Here is a 20024-nt window from a genome sequence, read left to right on the forward strand (position 1 = left end):
AATGCACATACATAAAACAAAAAGATTTAACATAGGGTTCTAGAGGGTAGGAAAAAACCCATGAATAGACTTAGAAAAGAATATGAAACCACTTATGATTTCTCCCCAAAATGTGCCTCCTATCAATAAGTTTCTACTAAACATGACAGCAAAGGAATTTACATATACTATAAACGGATATGTAAATACTGATATATCACTTTATTACAACATAAAATATGTAATAAAAGAATGTATATAATAAGAGAAGGTATATACCAGTAAACGTACTTGCATCATCCCTTTCTATTCTGGTTCCATCACTAGTTGACACACAAGTAAAGTGCAGAGGTTCAACTTCTAGAAGTCCAGTGAGAGATGTGAAACTACCTTCAGCAGCTGTGCAACTACTGACCTTTCCATTTCCTAATACAAAAAAGAGACAAGTTTTATAAAACGTGAATTAATCTTAAAAAGGCAATAGTCATATTGAGAATTATACTACTACTTCGATTTTAATTAGAAAGATGTATAAATGCATAAACACAGGGTTTACACAGGGCTTCAACAATGGACACGGTATTAAGAAAACTCACAAATAGATACTAGTCTCCTTGCTACAAAAGCAGAGTTGCAGAGAAGCAATTTAGTGGCCATTCACATTAACAAGAAACTATAACAAGTGATTTAGATTTTAAATGAGGAATAGAAGACAAAAGAAAAACAATAAATAAATAAATAAATAAAATAGATTTTAAATGAGGGGAAAAAATAACCAGCTACTTAGATTGGCTATTACTCAATCTGTTTAAGTAGGCAAAATATCAGAATATATTCTATGATGTCAACGGTACAAATGACACTTATTAAAAACTAAAGAAATATTCTAAAATATTAGCAAGGTTTATCTATAAGTTTTATATTTTGAATATAATATCAATATTCTAGAATGAGATATGCTACCTTATAATCATAAAAATTTTAAGCAAATAATTATACAACTGAACCTAAAAAAAAGTGCTATGCTTTACTTAAGAGAAGTTCAAAGGATAAATAAGTCAAGGGGAAATCAGTCTACGCCAAGGGTAATAAAATACTTCCATGATGAGGTGATGAGATATATGGGAAGAATAAAAGATTTTAATGTATTTATTCCACTGGGACGGGAATCCAGGCAGAAGAAATGACATGAGTGAAATCCCTTCAGTAGGAGGGAACATGACACATTAGATAAACTGAGAGAAAAATGTGCCTAGAGGAACATTTCTCAACCTAAAACCCCTCTACACATCTTTAAAATAATTAAAAGAACTCGAAAATTGAGTTTTCATTTATGTTGGCTCTGTGTGTGTGTGTGTGTGTGTGTGTGTGTGTGTGTGTGTGTCTATACAGAAATATTTATCGAGGTAGAAATTTTAAGATGAGAATATTTTAAACATTAATTCATATAACAGTAATAAACTCATTAGGTATAAAAATAAATAGCATATTTTGGTGAAAAATGACTGTTATGACCAAGAAAACAAGGAATAATGGTCGTGCCAAGAAGGGCTGCAGCCACATGCAGCCTATCCGCTGCACCAACTGTGCCCGACGCGTGCCCGAGGATAAGGCCATTAAGAAGCTCGTCATTCGGAACATCGTAGAGGCCGCAGCCATCCGGGACATTTCCAAAGCGAGTGTTTTCGACGCCTATGTGCTTCCCAAGCTGTATGTGAAACTGCATTACTGCGTGAGTTGTGCCATTCACAGCAAGGCAGTCAGGAATCGTTCTCGGGAAGCCGGGAAGGACCGAACACCTCCACCCGGATTTAGACCTGCTGGTGCTGCCCCAGGACCTCCACCAAAGCCCATGTAAGAAGTTAAGTCCTTAAAGACTAAAGAAATACTGTCCCCTGGCAAGACAATAAAATGGAAATTATACTTTAAAAAAAAAAAACAAAAATAACTTAATGAGAAGAGTGGTGATGTTTTACATTCTTGCAAATCTCTGTAAAATCTGGCTTATCAGAAGGTAGCTGGATTTGCCTATCTGCCTCCGCATTCAATGTATTACAATAGGATGCTCTGGCAGAAATACATGAAAAAACGCCGACCCAATACAAATATGTGACTGGAAAAGAACGGAATATTTTAATAAAGTATTAAATATTCAAAAACTTGAAAAGTGGTAGTTTAGGATTAGTTGCAATACGGTATCTGAAATCTTAAAAAAAGAATTTCTCAAACTCTATTACATTAAGATTAATTGGCCTATCTTATGCTTTTAGGGAATCTTCTGCCCATGCTTGATGTTGAATCACCATGCATCAATCATCGGGAAAATACTGGTCCACTGCTATATACAGATCTTCCAAATGTTAACACATTTCATCATATAATATCAGAAAATGACACTCACTAATATCATCGCAGTCCATCAGAAAAGTCATTATTTATTGAGAAGCTGTCAAAGCTCACTTCGGAGGAAACAAGTTTTCCAAAATTCTAATTTCTGCTTAAAAGTCTACTTCTAAAATTGGCAACAAATACTATCAATTGGATGGATACTGACAGGCATTTTTTATTCATTTTTGAGAAAATACCTGCCAAATAATCAAATCTGAATAAACATATTTTATCAGTCATTCTTGCAAATAAAAATGGTATACCATGAAATAAGCAACTAGTTCAGCTTATAACTCTAACAACTACACAAGTGCACTTCCTTGAAACAACCATGGTTCTTAAGCATGCAGAAGTGTTTCACGCACACTTCCCATTTCATCACAGAATAGTTAAAAGATGCATACTCGTGGGTTCAAAATTTAATAAAATTAACAATTTTTACTGTTTCACCAAAGGTATTTCTAAGTGAAACTGCCATGCTTTTTACTCTAAGTGCATGGGGAAGAACATCATGCTTTTGCACAATCAGTACGAATGTCAATGCAATGAAAAAAGGCAAGTAACATTGTTTTATCATGAAAACATTTAACCTGCGGACTCCCTGAAAGGATCTCAGGAACCCTGAGGGGACCTATGGACCACACTTTTGAGAATCACTGGGCCACAGAAAGAAAACTAACAGGGCAGATCACACAAGATGTTCTATGCTACATTAGAGACTCTGGACTGCACAATTATGGAAAGACATGAAAAGTATTTTAAGAAGAGAGATAGAATGATCAGATCAGGTTTGCATTCAAAAATGATTGCATTCATTGCATTGTGGAGAATGTACAGAAGTGAGCCAAGAACAGATGCAGAATGACCAGTTAGAAAGCTATTACTGGTTCAAAACGACTGTGGCTTAGACCGTAATCTTGTGATCGTGGGAAGTAAGGGAATGGGCAGATTTGAAATATATGTTGGTGGAAAAATAGACAGAATCTGATGACAGCCTCATTGTGGAGGATGAGAAAGAGAGGATAACATTCAGATTTCTGTTGTGTGCCATGGATGCCATTAACTGAAAAAAGGAATGCTGGATGGTGAGAAATAAAATGAAGAGACGTTCACATGGAGACGTATATCACGACTTCTAAGCCCCTTCTTCTGGGACGATAATACTCTATAATGAGTATATGCTCTTGCATATTTAACCCCCAGGCTTGGCCTGAGCTTTATGGTCCTCTCCTTACATTCTCTCTATAAGGAATTTCATTCTATCCTAAGGAGTTCAGAAGGCACCTATAGGTCTAGTTCTAACCCCTCCCCTGAGTTCTACTCATACTTTGACAAGTCACTTAGATAGAGACACACTGGCAATAAGGTAGTCAGGAGCCTAAGTCATCAAACAGAGGAGATAACACCAATACCTAAGGCAGAATAAGTCATTGAAAAGCAAGTAACAGACCAGAAGTATAGTATGACCTCTTTCATTAAAAATGCTCATAAACACGTGTAGCAAATAAGTCTAAATAGCTAAGCATCCTGTTAACAACGGTAATCTAAAAGGATGAAGAGGTTAGAGTTGAGACATTTTATATTTTATTTATATTTCTATATTTGATTTTTCTCTTTTGCTTTTTTCACAACTCATAATTTACAAACCTGAGACTAACTCCCAAAATTTACTTATAATTAATGTGGTAATTATCATAATGTTTACAAATAAATTTTTTAACAATTTGGTTTACTAGCAACACTTGCAGTAAGTTCGGTAAGATGGAAGAAAACAAAAAATAAAGCGGTCATTGCTCTATCTGACAAAACTAGAAAAACGCCAAATTCTAGCACCTGAAAAGATTATACAAATAGCGTTATACATTCAATCCTAAAAACATATTCTTTAGAAATGCATACAAGAATACATGTAACACGGTGTACCAAGTTCACCTCAGGAGAGTGTGATAGAAGATGCAGAAAATAATTTTTTCTTTCTGCATCTTTGCTTATTAAAATAAGTATAAATTAATTTTATTTTCATATTTTGTAATATGAAATAACATGTTCTTTGATTTTATGAACAACAAAGACACACCACATAAAACTGAAAGGACTACAACAAATAACCAAATTTTAATCTCTTAATAGCATTAAAGTCATACTGACATGCAATGAAACACATACACACACAAAAAAACAAATTTGCAACCCTTTCAAAAATAACTTCAATATTTTTGAGGGGGGAGTTAAGAAACAAAGGCAAATAGTTTAATGACTCACAGATACTAAAATTAAGTTCTAAAAACTTTTAGTTCTCAAAGATAGAATGTAGTAACTACAATCTATTAAAAAATCAACGGTAACTTAAACCCAAGATATAAAATTCAGAAATTCCTTTAATAAAAGACTTTACTACCTGAAAGGACATCTGATAAATCAATTTCATCTGACTGGACACCAATGCTGCTGTTGTATACATTTTTACAAGAAGAGCCACTCATCTCCAAATCAAAGAGGACTGGATCGAATGGTGAACTATATAATCCATATCTGAAAAATAAAATAATGTCCTAACAATTTTCCTGTCAGCCATCTAATTAACAAATTATCTATTTACTTAGTTTTCAAAGCAGTTTTTACACAGGGCAGAAGGAGACACTATTAACTCCTTAAATTCACTGAATCTCAACTGTGTTCCCTGCAAACCTATACTCCAAAAGATACAGTCCAGAGACTCAATAAATGTGATTTCAATTAAGCTGATAACTAATGAACCAAGACAACCTTCATCTGCAGTCTGAATCAAGAAAGAGCTATCAAGCACCCCTCCCTTGCCTCAGTCATTCATTACATTGACTCAGCAGAAGGTACAAAGGCTTTGAGTAACATCTCATCGAAATCAAGATTTCTAATCTATAAAGATTACAAAAATGCTTGCTTTAAATAAAATATTTCAAATAATGAAGATTGGGCAAGAACTCAAATCTAACCTTTAGCTATTTCTTATTTCATTATGTTTAAGTTTTAGAAAATCAAACAGCAGATAAAGAATACTAGTTAAGGGCAATAAGTGATTTACATAATTTTGCTTACAAAGTTTTAACAACAAAGAAACAAATTACTTTAAGTGCTTCTACCATTAGCAAGATACACCACTTTTAAGTATTTTAATATAATTAGCCCTCTGAATAACCATCTCCAGGACTTCCAAAGTTGTTAAAGGGAATTATTTTCAGAGAAAATAAAGGGAAGAAAAACTTAAGCAAATATATATAATAACAGTTATGTGCAAAGGTGGTATCATATCCAGAAAGGCCCATGATTAGTCATTTCATAGATTAAAATACCTTGTCTGAAGCAAAGCCTCCATTGGTGTGAGCCTGTCCTGTAACTGTCTGGACACAGCAGTAAGCAGAGATGCACACGCGGTACTACACCCAGCCAAATCTTCATCTTTAACATAATTCAGTAAGACAAAATACCAGTAGACAGAACCTGAAAACAACAACAACAAATCAGTTGTTTAAATCACTGTTTCTTTTCCTCATTTCTTCTCTAACAAAGAGAACTTCAGATTTCATATTTATCAGTATGTCCCCTTTTCCTAGAAGGATTTTCTGGAAATAAAATCTGTAAGGGCAAATTACAAAGAAGGACTAACTCCTTGGAGGACTCTAAGAGGACACTGACAAAGAATTGCAATCATATTTTTGAGAAGTGTACAGGATCAACCTAGTCATTTAGGTTTTCAGTAACGTGAGATGACTCTGAGGGACATTTTATAATAGCTAGAAAAGCGGAGATGTCAGGTCCTTCAAGCCATCTTTCCTAAAATACTATTTCTCTGTACTAAAAATTTCAAAACCAATTGATGGCAGTGAGCTACAAATAATATACTTTAGCAAGTGAATGAAGTATAGTTATTCCATACTGCCAGTTAGATACAGACCAAAGGTGATATTAAAAGGTGACCATGATGATGTATTTTAAGACTCTAACTTGAGATATCTAACTAAATACACTCCATAATTTAAGCACCCTACCTCTAACACTATCCTCAAGAAACTGTTTTAAACACCAGAGACTATTAAAGTGAGCAACCAAGTCCAAAACATTCTACTCTATATAACAAACAGTTCACAGTTTTAGTCAATATATGTTCAAGGTAAATATAAACAGACTCTTTGTCTAAATTAAGGTATTGATAAAATCACCATTTATCAACTAACTTTGAGCAAGCTTTTTTTCTGGTATACCACCAAGATCAAATCCTTGTGGAATATGTTTATCTCACTGAGATAACTTGTTGAATGGTTATTTATAAAATAAAAGACTGTGAGAAATGTCTACAAAAAACTAACACTAGGTAAAGGACAAATCAGTAGCCCTTCATAGTAAATTCCTACCTGATAACTACATTCATTCTTGAATGGCATTTCCACAGTCTTTAGGTGCTGTAAAAAAAAACACAACCCACTGGCTCCTTTTAGGGAATCAGAGTTTGCCACAGACCCTACCATTCTCACACAATATGTGTATGAACCATTCTTCTTATTTATGTCATCTCTCTGGCACTTACTGACATTTTAGTTTGTGAACAACCAAGCAACTCAATTATTTTAATGAAGTACAGAAAATGTATGAATTGAGATGACCTGGTTATTTACTTAAATCTCCCATTAACTTTTTCCTAAAAATATTATCGAACAGAGAGTATCTGCCTACCCAATCACAATTTAAAACCCCTTAAAAAACAGATAAGCTACAGAAAAAAAGAAAACTAATTGAGAAGAAAAAGAAAGTTACTACACAACCCCAAGCATACTGTGAGATATTTCCTAAGGCTACAGCTATTTGTGATTGAACTAATTTCACATACCACCAGTTGCTGCTGCGGGTAAGACCGACATATTATCAAGTAAGGCCTTCAACAGAACAGATCCAAATCCTGGTTGACATGGGTCACATTTGCCATTACTGAAAAAAATTTTAAAAGAAAAAATTTAAATACATTACTCAAGGTCTAAATCCAACTCTAAACATGGTGTAGTACTTTTAAAATCTTTAAAATGTGTTCATACATATTGAAAGAAAATCTGCCTTAAAGCCCTATAGACATGCAGAAAGATAGTAGGGATTGATTATACTAAGGGTCTTTGTAACGCATTAAACCACTCTTTTTTTTTTTTTACCAAAAAGGGCTAACAAGCAGGTATAGTCAATATAGACTATTAGCTTTTAAACACTTCCTAGATAGTTTCAGGGTTTAGAGAAAATGATCTGCATAACACTACAAATAAGTCTGGTAAAATTATTATGTAACTGGGAACAAGGCCTCAGATGAACAAGCCAAAGACAATCAGGGACAGCAGGAGTGAAAGTGCGGGAACGGATCCCCTTACCAAACTCCCCAAAGTCTTCCTAATAGGCAGAGAAGCCTAGTAGAATTCTTTTATTACTAGATTTATTTAACATGACATTTTGCCCAAAAAACCCCGAATTTTTTCTTAGAATCTCAATAATCCTCATCAACTTTTGAAAATCCTCTTAAGTTATACATATATTCAACAGGGACCAAATAACACTATAGACAAGGTATCACCTGCCAAACTGCAGGTGCACCTACAAAGTATATTTTCAACTTAAAAAAAGACCAACCTGATACACAAGGCTAGAAATCGTGCACACTTATGGGCTATGCTGCGTCCTGCCTCAAAGAAGCAAACACGTACAATGTCTAAAAGACATTTTCGTGTTTTTGAAAGCAGGCTCTCATTTCCTTCCTTTGAGCTGCAAAACAATAGCAGATGTTTAGGCTCATCTTGAACTTCCAATCATAACATCCAAAGGGCAATCTGTGGTAAATAAAATCTTACTAACCTTCCAGGTCCATTTGAATGTACTCCAGCTAACCAACAAAGAATATCTAACACAAGGCTCTGGGCATGTTCTGTGATTTGGCCATCATCTGCTTTTCTACACAAAGTGTTAAGAAGTTTCTCATGAAATTCTGAAAACTGTAACATGGCACATCGTTGCACTCTACAAAAAAGAAAATATAAACACATTAACAACCGAAATAGAAAAGTTAAAACTAAAGCTATTTCAAACTGGTTGGACATATAATGTTTCATTTGAAATCATTACTATCACAATTTTAAAAAAGAACTTTTGAAAATTCCCAAGCACTATAAGGACACCAGGGATGAACCAGTGAAGTGGAAAGACAGTATATACCATCACTGAGATAAGTCCTTAAGAGAAATGAAAAGCAAATAAAAATTTTCAAGTAAAAGTTAGGATTTAAAACTTTTCTGTATTTTCGTATATTTATTGGAATTCTTCCTTTGTACTCCTATTACTTTAAGAATAGTAGAAGAAAATGAGATTACCTTTCCTTAGAAATTGAAGTTTTCTTAAATCTTCGGATGGTGACTGAGACTTCTTGAAGTAAGTCACAGCCCCGGAGGTTTTCGGATTTACGGGTGCCACTTGCATTTTCATTCTTAACATTAGAGGATTTTTCCTAAACATACAAAAATAAGTAACTGCATGAACAAACAAATGAAACAAAAAAATTATTTACTATTAAAGTCTGTAAATAAAAGAATGTAACTGAATTATGGCTATCAAAACATAAATCTCAAATTAAAATGACAGCTTTCACCCTCATATTCAGTAAATGACTAATTTAGCCCAGAATTGTAACAGGGAAAGAAAGAAAGACATAGTCACTGTTTAAAGGTAATAACCCAATGAGTTAAGATTACAAAGCCAAAGTCTTGAGTCTAAGTCCCAGCTACAGCTCTACAAGATATGCCAGCTCCCCAATCTCTAAGGTTCACTCACTTTCAACACGAAAAAATGGAGGTAATAACACCTGCTCTGCCTATCTCAGAGTTATTTTGAGGATTAAATCAGATAAAGTACACAGAAGTCCTTGAAAAACTGGAAGACCTATACAAATATAAGATGATTGGTGTTACTGATACTGCTATTGTTGCTTATGAATAATGATGATAGAGAAACAAAATCTCCAGAGTTCAGGAAAGTCCAAGATCAAACAAGTATGAAGAAACTGCATGATATATAGCTAGTTGTAGAAAATGAACCATGAAAATTAAGATACATCTCTAAAATCACTTCTCAACTTCTGTTCCTACAGTCTCCCAAATGTTTACAAAAAAAAAAAAAAAAGTGGTGCATTATCAGTAGAGGGCAGAGAAACAAACTCTCACACCCAAGGCACTAAGAATAATTATAAAGGGAAGTACGTGCTAACAATTATTCCCTACTGAATGTACTTTATATAAGCTAGGTAGTTGGCTTAAAGTTAATTCAAATATTTTCTCCTTGATTATATTTTTTTAATTTGCTGCAGAAAAAATACAAAGTGTCTACTGATAAATCAATTATGGGCCATACTACTTCTAACAGTGTGTCAAATCTCAACCACCATGTTTAAAACAGCATGTTACAGTTCAAAATGATACTGTTTCATACCTTGCCTGCTGCAACTTTTGCCAAGAGTGAAGCAAGTGAATAGCCCTTGTTACTCTGGTGTTTTAGGGATGGAAGTCTTACTACAGGACGTATACCACCATTACAGATCTCATCTGTTCCTCTTTCATTCACTGCCTTGACATGGATTAAAAATGAACGATATTTTCCTCCTGCCATACCTAGAGGAGTGGTACAGAAGGGGATAAATTATTCAATCACCAAAAAATCAAATTGTTTTTTGTCTTCCCAGAGCAAGTTAAATTAACTCCACAGAAAGAAAAATACACTTGGCCAGAATTTTCGAATTACACTGTTTGCATACAATATGGCTAAATAACCTTTGGTAGCAAAAGAACAAAAAGCACAGGAGTTATATGAACAGCGTAAGAAAGTTTTGACACCTGGCATGTTTTATCCCAATCAAAGAAGTTATTCATTTTAATAACAGAAATTTTGTGAACTACAGAAAAACACAAAGAAAAAACTGTCATTAAAGCACCGCCCAAAGATAATGATGTGTCATGTGTGTATCCATCCAGCCCTTTAATGCACGCATGCACACACATACATATGTGAACGCACACATACACATAAGCATTATAGTGTTACAGTTGAAAAAGCACAGGCTTTGGAGCCACTACCTGGCTTTGATAATGGTTCTGCCATTTTATTAGGCATGTGACAAATTAACCTCTCCATGGTTCAGTTTCTTCAAAAGTAAATGAGAATAATAATAGTACCTACCTCAAAGGTAACTGAAGCACTTATAACTGCATGGCACAAAGGAAGCACTAGATAAATATTGGTTGTTGTTTATCACTAGCTTCAATTTTATATGGTTTTAACTAAGTTGAGATCATACTATACAATCTATATGTAAAATTTATTGCAAAAATACCCTCAAACTAATATACCCATGAGCAAACCATAAGCTGATTGTTGCCTAAGCAGGTATGAAATCCTTCTGTAATTACAAAGGCTACTTTTGTTGTTTTCCACTGATCTGTCTGCCTACTGTGCTAGCGCCACACTGTTACATTCTTCTTATTGCTGCATTATTCTAGGTTCTAGAATCTAATAAGACCCTCCTTCTCAATCTTCTCTTTCTAAATGTCTCTGGCCAATATCATCCTTTTATTCATCTGCAAAAATTTAGCAATCATTTTCTCTAGTTCAAAGTTTTAGGAATTTGATGGGAAGAATAGTCATTTCTACTAAATTCTGGGAAAATTAACACTTTTACATTATTGAGTCTTTTGAAATACATGTTATATAATTTTATCCCCAATTTTGTCAAAGCCAACATTTTAATTTTCATGTAAAATTTTCAGTTTCACACTCTCATTCAACAAAATTAACTTATACTCTCAGCAATATGAGAGAAGAGATGTTATTAGTTTTGCTCACCACTGTAACCCAGTATGTGGCCTAACACATCATAGGGTCTCATAAAGTTAATGAATGAATGAATAAGATGTAGTCAAGGGAGTATATTCAAACTTGTGTATATACTATGTCTGCAACTAAAGGTAGATGTGTGAATGGGGGCAAACATTATGAAGGGAATGTACACAAATTAAAATAGTTGTTACTTAGGTGGTCAGATATTTTCTTGGTTTAGGGAAGGATCTCCACACCTTATCCACCTCCAATTTTACTTTAACAATCAAGGTAAGTGTCTCATTTGTTGGCTTTTTTTATTCACCCCTGAGATACAAAGATGAAATAAATGTCCTACTACTGCAATATCTAATAGCTTACAGATATAAGATATAAAATATACATTGATTAAAATTTGTGCTTAAGACACTCAGATCATTACATCTGATACTTTCAAAACTCCTCTATAAAAATCCCATAAGAGAAGATATTATAACAATATACAACACTCTGAAGACACAGGACTTTAAATTGATGGAAAAGGCAAACATGCCAGACCATGATGTCTGGTTATTTGAAGAATTCTGTATGTCATGCTAAGTCATCCTACCTTCATCTTCTTTATGCTTTTTTAAAAAGCAGTGAGACCTTCAAGACACAGAAAGTAGGATCTGAAGTTTCACATAACAATAATCACTTATGAGAGGAAATTACCTCAGCTACCAGGAAACCGATGGAATCACTAATGAAAAGTCCCCCAAAAAACAATACCTTACTTTTCTGAAATCAGTTTTTTCTAATCAACTTTTACAATTGTGAGATTATTTATTCTGCTTTTGTAAAATATGTTACTTCACCTTTAACAAGTTTGGGGCTTGTTAACGTCAACATCCCAGCATGCCCTGATAGATCAAGGCCACTAGCAAGCCATACTGGCCCACACAGAATGTCTTCTTTGTGATCTTCTAAAAATGGACATAATCTAAGACCTAAAAAGAAAAATACACATTTTTCTTTTAAATTAGCTTATAATTTAAAATGTAATATTTAATAAGCAAATATCCATCCCATTTACATGTAACAGCACCACACAAAATTCCATATTTGAATGTGTTCAAAAAAGAATTCACTATCATGCTAAGGAACTATAATCAATTATCTGATATATTATGTTGCTTTTCCACTCCCATATTATTTACATTCACCTTGATTAAAAAAAAAATTATAGAACCATGACATGATTTCAAATCTCAAGATATTAAAAAACAAGAATGCAAGTATTAGTGCAGCTGTGTTCACAAAGATGAGCTGAAAGTTAAAGCATACTGCCAAAGCAGAATTATAGGTTATTTTTAACTGTGTTCTTAAAACCATGTTTTTGCAAGCCATAAGGAAATCTTTGCCCAACATGATGCATTTGGATCACTACTCCTTTTACTGTCATGGACAACAGCTCTATAATTTAACTCACACTGTGATTCCTCTACATCCATGTGCTGCATTTCTTCATTCAAATCAACCAGGGACGGTTTCCCATTTTGTTCCACTTCAATGTTAAGAGCTGGAGACAAAGGAAAGGTGATCTGCCTATCTACTGCTGTTTCTAGAGGATAAAAATATTAGTAAACTTAATTTTGCTTAATATCAATGATTTATGTGCCTAAAATTCTAAAATTCTCTGTTAAACTGGGAACTGCAGTGATTTTTATCACAGATGCTAAAATGGTTGTTAGGAGAAGAAGAAAATTAGACTCAATTGTTTCATACACTCTTCTCTCTTTTAATGGTGGATATTCACCTGAAGAAATAATCTGCTGGCAACTAAACTAAGAATTCTTACCCTAGGCTACACAATACCGCACATGTAGACTTTTGAAAATACCAACACCTAAGTCCTATCCCAATTACATCAGAGTCTGTCATGATTCAAAATAATACACACACACACAAAAACACACATATGTATACAAACACACATATATACACAAACACATACATACATATTTGTAAAATAGGGAATTTTTCAGGTTTCAATATTTTTACCCCTGGTGTGAAGTAGCCATTTTACTCTTAAATTATCCCCAGTTTTTTAAATTATCCTATTAAGAAGAAAACACTGAGAAATAACATCTAGTTTCCAATATGCCAAGTATGTACAATCTATTTTAATAACTCAATATATCAAATTCAGAACTTGTAAGAAAGATAAAGATGAATATATATCTGGCATTACATTCTGGGTTTTACTAATAACCTTAAAAGAATATGTGACTCCATAACAAAGCTCTTTTCCCAATCAAGTCTCCTCTTAGGAAGAGAAATGTGTAAGTCTAGTAATGCTAAAAGTGAAACTAACTCACAAAGGAACTAACTGCATTTCCCAAGAACCATAATTAAACTACTCAAGTTTATGCAAGTCTGAACAACAATGAGTTACTGAAAAGCTCTTAAATGTTCTCTGGATTAACTTTTCTAAATAGAACCACAGAAAGTAAAGAAGGAAAATAGCACAGGGGTCGGGGGGGCAAGGAGGGACGTCAAACCTAGACAGCCAAGTTGAAAATTCGTTTTTTTAAGAAACCAACTACAAGATAAAATCTTCAAATGTAAAATTTAATCCATTCTTACCATTGACTTTCCCTAAGCCTGGAGCTTTATTTTTCAGTAGTGTCACTTGTATCTGTGGAATATTCGTGATGTTTGAGTTCAAAACAAATTTGAAGTCCACATGTCCAACCATACAAGCTTTAGGCAGAACCAATTCAAAAACGTGTTCATCCCAGCTGTTGCTGTCAAGTAAGGGAGAAAATAATAAATAATGCGAAAATCTTTCTTCAGCCATAACCATCTTACCACTAATATCACCTTTCGTACTCTGATTTGCTGCCTCCAACAAAACTTAGTGCTTCTCAGTCGGATCAGGAGAGAAGATAAGCAGTTCTATTGAGAAAGATTAAACTTAGGGCAATGAATAATCTTCCCTTAGGAGTCTCTACCTGCCTTGGGAACTGTACATTCCAAAAAGCCCTTGTTCCTCTAAGTGTGAGCTACTGTGTATCAGAATTATGTGCAGATTCATGGGCCCCACCCTGAATCTAAGAGTGGGGTCACAGGAATTTGTATTTTAAAATAAGAACTTTTTGTATATCTTATACATGTCCATTCTCTGATTTTAAATTCTACATATATGCTGAAAAATAAAACTCCACTAAATTCCAGATTCATATCCAAATGCCTACCAGGTATCTCAAACTTATCATAAATAAACCCAAATTACTTGATAACCAACTTCAATATCAGTAAAAAGAAATTCCATTTTTCAGTTAGATCAATCCAAAACATTAGAGTCATCCTTAACTATTCTCACTCACACCAGATGCTCAGTACATTAGCATACACTATTCCTTCTACCTCCAAACTACATGTGACCACTCTTCTCACTTCCTCCATCAACTATCATCATGGTCCAAGTTACCATCAACACCACCATAATTACCTGAATTACCACAATAGCAATCAAGTTAGAATCCTTGCTTCTATCACTTCCCCCCAATACACACACCACAACCACTCATAATCTACTATCAACACAGTAGTCTTAATGTATCCTTCTAATATATAAATTATATCGCATCATTTCTATATCCAAAACCATCTAACATCTTCCCATCTCACTCAACATAAAAGTCTCACTATGGACTATAAAGATGGTCATGATCTGGCTACCAACTATTTCCTTTGATCTCACCTCCTGCCACTCTCCTCCATGTTCACTGCACTCCAATAGTAGTGTCCTTGCTCTTCCTAAAATTCATAAAACATACTTCTCAGGGTCTCTGTACTTGCTACTGTCTCCAAATTAATGTCTTCATGGAGGCCTTTCTGAGGGCCCTTATATAAAAAATATTACACATATTTTCTCTCCTTCTCTCACTCTCACACACATGTACACACCTAACAACTATTCTATCACCATACTGTTTTAACATGTTTCAGAGCTTTTATGACTATATGACATAGTAGATATCTGCTACTGTCTGTCTATCCCCACCAGAATGTAAATTCCATGAAAGCCATATTATTAGTGCCTTCAAAAGTACCTGCACAATTGGGAGATTGGGATTGACAAATACACACTACTATATATAAAACAGATAACTAATAAGAACCCACTGCATAGCACAGGGAACTCTACTCAGTACTCTGTAATGGTCTGAATGGAAAAGAATCTAAAAAAAGAGTGGATATTTGTATATGTATAACTGATTTACTTTGCTGTATACCTGAAACTAACACAACATTGTAAATCAACTATACGCCAATAAAAATTTTTAAAAAAACAGAAAAAAGGAAAACTCATATTAAAAAAAAAAAGTACCTACACAAAACAAACATTTAAATATTTAGTCACACAATCCACAAATTTATTTAACAAACTAACCGCAATGATGGATTACTCTTAGCGTTTTATCCTACAACTAAGAATATAGGAATTTCTAAAATTAAGGTGACAAATGAAAGAAACAAAGCTGTTAATATGCAAAAGTTAAGAGAAAGAGTATCATATATAATAATTCTATGTTGTCTCTAACAAATATAGAAGATGAACTTGGAAGAACGTTTTACCTGTCAGTCTGTAGTTTCCAAGTTCTAGTATGCTGAGCAGCATCTCCATGATGCTGCTGATGCAAGTGCTGAGGATGCCTCCTTTGCTGCTGTTCTTGCTGCACTTCTACCCAGCATGGAGGAACAGTAGCTGAAAACCGTGGAGTCAAAGTCTCAAAGCGAGTTAGCTCCACTAGAGACGTCAAGATGTCAAGGGTAAATGGCTGGTCCACCAATAAATCAACTCCTTAACAATAGTGAATGTAGAATTTGAAATAGATTTTAAAAAAAGAAGTTTTAATCCATGTTTTTTGTCTAGTCAATTACAACATTCACCAAATAGCCTCAAAGTTAATAACGTAGGCTCAGATACCTATATACAACTAAAGTAACTAGCCCTGACTACATAACTAGCATTAAGAAAAATCCATCTTGAATATTTTAAATTATAGAAAGGGTACTTATTGGAGAAACCTAAACTCAACCTGTTAGAAGAGCCCTGACTGAGCTTTAATGAGCACCAGGTTAACAAGGGCAACAGAAGTAGTGGTGCTGAAATGCAAGCCTGACTTACATCAGATCAATAATTAACTTTTACACTTTGTTATTTACAAAACAAAATGCTAAACATCTGCAAGCACATAATATCTGCCCCTTTTTACTCTATTAAAAAGTAATTTTTAAGAAGTCAAAGCTATACTGACGGCAAACAAATACTTACAAACCAAAAGCTTAAACAGCATTTTTTCCACTTCTGGGGTAGTTAAGAATACCTTGTATACATACCAGTATTATAAGAGTAACAACCTGCTTCAGAGAGATTAGTTTGCTTTTACAAATATATGTATTCACATCTGTGAAATGCCTAACATAGGACAAAGCTGAAAAACTGTTGTTCTTATTCCAATTAACAAAAATAACTTTTAAAAAAGACTAAAATATGAAATCTGGTAAGTTTAGAATAGTTTCACAAAGAAAGTCTACACTGCATTCTATAAAATTATTACAAGTGTACTTCAAATTACAATTTTCCTCAAAGCTTAGAGCTTTTAAAAATCTGACTGAAACTGTATTAAATGTTGTTTGTAAACATTAACAGCATATCAATGCTCCTTCTTTAGCTATTTCTTTATAATCTAATTCATCTTTACTAAATAGTATTTTTATGGAATTTATATGAAAACTCTTATTACACCAATACCCTATAAAATATGAAAACATTCAATATGTTAGCTTTTTAAACCAACTTGTGTAGTTAATCAAGACAATCAAGTCTAATTATACATAGCAAGAGACATGAGTCACTTTATCTCAACCAGAGGATAATCTTGCCTCCCCAAGGCCATTTGGTTGAGAATAATTGTGTGTGCTACAGGAATCAAGTAGGTAGAAGCCAGAGATACTGCTAATACAGCACAGGACAGCCCTCCCACAACGAAGAATTAGTCCGAAACGTCAATAGTGCTGAGAATGAGAAACCCTGTCTTATGGTAGTAAAGACTGCTATATATTATACAAGTAATCACTAAAATTAAGATATATTATACTAGTAATCACTAGAAGTTTCCCTTTGATGCAAAGAAGAATGATCAAATGCACAAATGTAAGTATTCATGAAGAACAAATACCAACTTCATGTATTATTTGTTTGGAATACATTTGAGTTTAAACATATTTTTTCTTTAAAGATTCATTAAATTTCTTTTAAATGCTAGGTTTGGGGAATAAAATGTGGTAAGTGCTAAGAATAAAACATAACAGCACAATGGAAGTACAAAAGAACTGTGGTATAGGGAAAGGATAAGGAAAGAGAGCTTAGTGTAACATATGAAGAGCTTGAAACTGAATACACTTAAGAAATCATGAAAAGTTTCCTATAACTGGAGGTTGAGAAAACGACTAGAGTTATTAGCCCACAGAGCAAGTAAAGATTTTTAAGCAGGAGTAACAATGCTAACATTACTTCTTTTGAAAAACAAGTTCTGGAGGGCAGTAGAGAAGATGGATAGGAGAAAAGGCAAAAACAACAAACAAAACCAAACCTATCTAAAGGTTCACAATGGGGCAATGAGAGTCTGAATATATCTCCCCCGGGAAAGAATATTTTTTCAGCATTTTTATTCCAGTAGTAATATAGTAATATTAGCCATTTCACTCACTTTACACTTACTTAATGAACTCTTCTCTTTTTCATATGCTTTGTTGCTCCCTAACTAGACCGAAAGCTCCTTAACGACCAAAATAATGTTTTTACCTCTTAGGTGACTTCACCAAAACTGGTCAACCTACCACAGGTTGAGAACCATTTCTTATTTTAATGTTTACAACATTTTCCAACTACTGAAAAAATAGTGATAAACAATATACAAAAACAAGCCTGGCAAGAGAATGTCAACAAGGAAATGAACTCTCTCAAAGAAACCAAAAATTGACTATAAAAAATGAAATAATGTTTAAGATTATATAAGAAAGATTCAGAAAACTTTGAACATCACAAGAATTTGCATTTTTAAGAATCATTTTAAAAAGTAAATACCATACCTGAAATGCCAGGACTTGAAGGATTTGATAAAGGTTTGGAACCTTCTGAAGACGGTTCTATTCCTTTAGAAAGAGATCCATCCACTAGTATGTCAGCTTCATCAATATCATCACAGGTTCCTCCAATTTGGAGAAAATGAAGCTCACCACCTACAGGGTAGTAAAATTCCATCAACGTAGGTACATGAAAAATAGGTAAACAGACAAGTGCATACTACTTAGTTAAGAAACTTAATTTATTTTAATATCACTCAAAAGGCAAAAAAAGAGGGCTACCAAAGTGACATATCTCTAAGAATTCAGAAACCAAACTGTCAAGGAAAATTAAATTTAATGATGAAAATGGCAAATACATAAACATATGTAAAAACAGTTATTTATCTAGTACTTACATGTGTAAGACACTATTTTAAATGCTTAATTCATTTAGTCTTCACAAATAACCTTAAAGTAGGGAGTATAATTGTGGCCACTTTACAGATGAGGAAACTGATGCACTAGCTATACTGGAATCCACAGCCCAACCTCTTAATCACAGCAGTAACAAAACTGAACAAAGATTCTTAATTTTTTGAAGCATTCACAATAAAATGAAATCAAATCAAATTTCTATTTTTCATATTTCTATCACAGAAAAGAAAATGGAAAACGAGCTTAGCAAATATTTAAGACCAAAAAAAAAAAAAAAAAAACCAAGAATATTTGGAGATTCGCTTCCAGCGTGACAGAATAATAAGGAAGACAAAAATCTTATTCCTGAAAAGCATCTATAAAGTTGGGCAAAACTGTAATTTAAACAGAGTGGGTCAAACGTTGAAAACCAGCAGATATGCTACTACTGCCACAGGGGATTCACTGATTTGGAAAGCTTGTCTGCTTAAAGTGGCTCAGTGGCGAAAAGAAGGCCCATCTACTCTACTGTCTGAAGTCAGAATCCTGTGTAGGGCAAGCAAAACACTAGAAATAACGGGAGATTAACAAAGAATTACAGGAAGTGAGAGAAACATAGGGGGCTTGGTAAACATTCCACATATCCCACATTGATCAGAGGTTGCAAATATGTGCAGCAAAGACCAGATGGGGTCCAAGCCATCAACACATTCTCGGTCAACCAAGTCCCCATGCCTATGCAGAAAAGACCTGAAAGGGCACAAGAGAAAATAAAAATAAAGAAAATAACAGCCAGGGCACACATGAACACAACCTTACCAGTAAAGGTGTTTCGTCACAACCAATTATCAAAATCATTGGCTGAATACTAAACTATGTGGACAGAGAGGCAACAAATAAGAAGCAAGTCTTAAAAATAAAAACCAGAGGGTTTCCCTGGTGGCACAGTGGTGAAGAATCCGCCTGCCAATGCAGGGGACACGGATTCAAGCCCTGGTGCGGGAAGATCCCACATGCCACGGAGCAACTAAGCCCATGCACCACAACTACTGAGCCTGCGCTCTGGAGCCTGTGAGCCACAACTACTGAGCCCGCATGCTACAACTACTGAAGCCCGCGCACGTAGAGCCCGTGCTCCGCAACAAGAGAAGCCACCGCAATGAGAAGCCCACGCACAGCAACTAAGAGTAGCCCCCGTTCACCACAACTAGAGAAAGCCCGCGCGCAGCAACAAAGACCCAACACAGCCAAAAATA

At 34.4% G+C, this 20024-nt stretch overlaps 2 protein-coding genes across 2 annotated transcripts in view; one reads left to right on the top strand and one right to left on the bottom strand.

Moving 5' to 3' along the window:
• BIRC6 (baculoviral IAP repeat containing 6) overlaps positions 1-20024 on the bottom strand; it is a 241875-nt gene that overhangs the window by 162041 nt on the left and 59810 nt on the right. Inside the window, 13 exon segments of the mRNA XM_036873943.1 lie at positions 259-405; positions 4766-4899; positions 5697-5844; positions 7229-7326; positions 8008-8139; positions 8230-8391; positions 8742-8875; positions 9853-10031; positions 12090-12221; positions 12704-12835; positions 13861-14021; positions 15859-16084; positions 18379-18528. Coding sequence (XP_036729838.1) covers positions 259-405; positions 4766-4899; positions 5697-5844; positions 7229-7326; positions 8008-8139; positions 8230-8391; positions 8742-8875; positions 9853-10031; positions 12090-12221; positions 12704-12835; positions 13861-14021; positions 15859-16084; positions 18379-18528 — 1935 coding nt within the window.
• On the top strand, positions 1490-1837 carry LOC118906414 (40S ribosomal protein S26-like). The gene has a single exon (XM_036873944.1). The coding sequence runs from the start codon at positions 1490-1492 to the stop codon at positions 1835-1837; it is 348 nt and encodes a 115-aa protein (XP_036729839.1).

Source organism: Balaenoptera musculus, chromosome 13 (genome assembly GCF_009873245.2).
Source record: "Balaenoptera musculus isolate JJ_BM4_2016_0621 chromosome 13, mBalMus1.pri.v3, whole genome shotgun sequence".
Taxonomy (NCBI): Eukaryota; Metazoa; Chordata; class Mammalia; order Artiodactyla; family Balaenopteridae; genus Balaenoptera; species Balaenoptera musculus.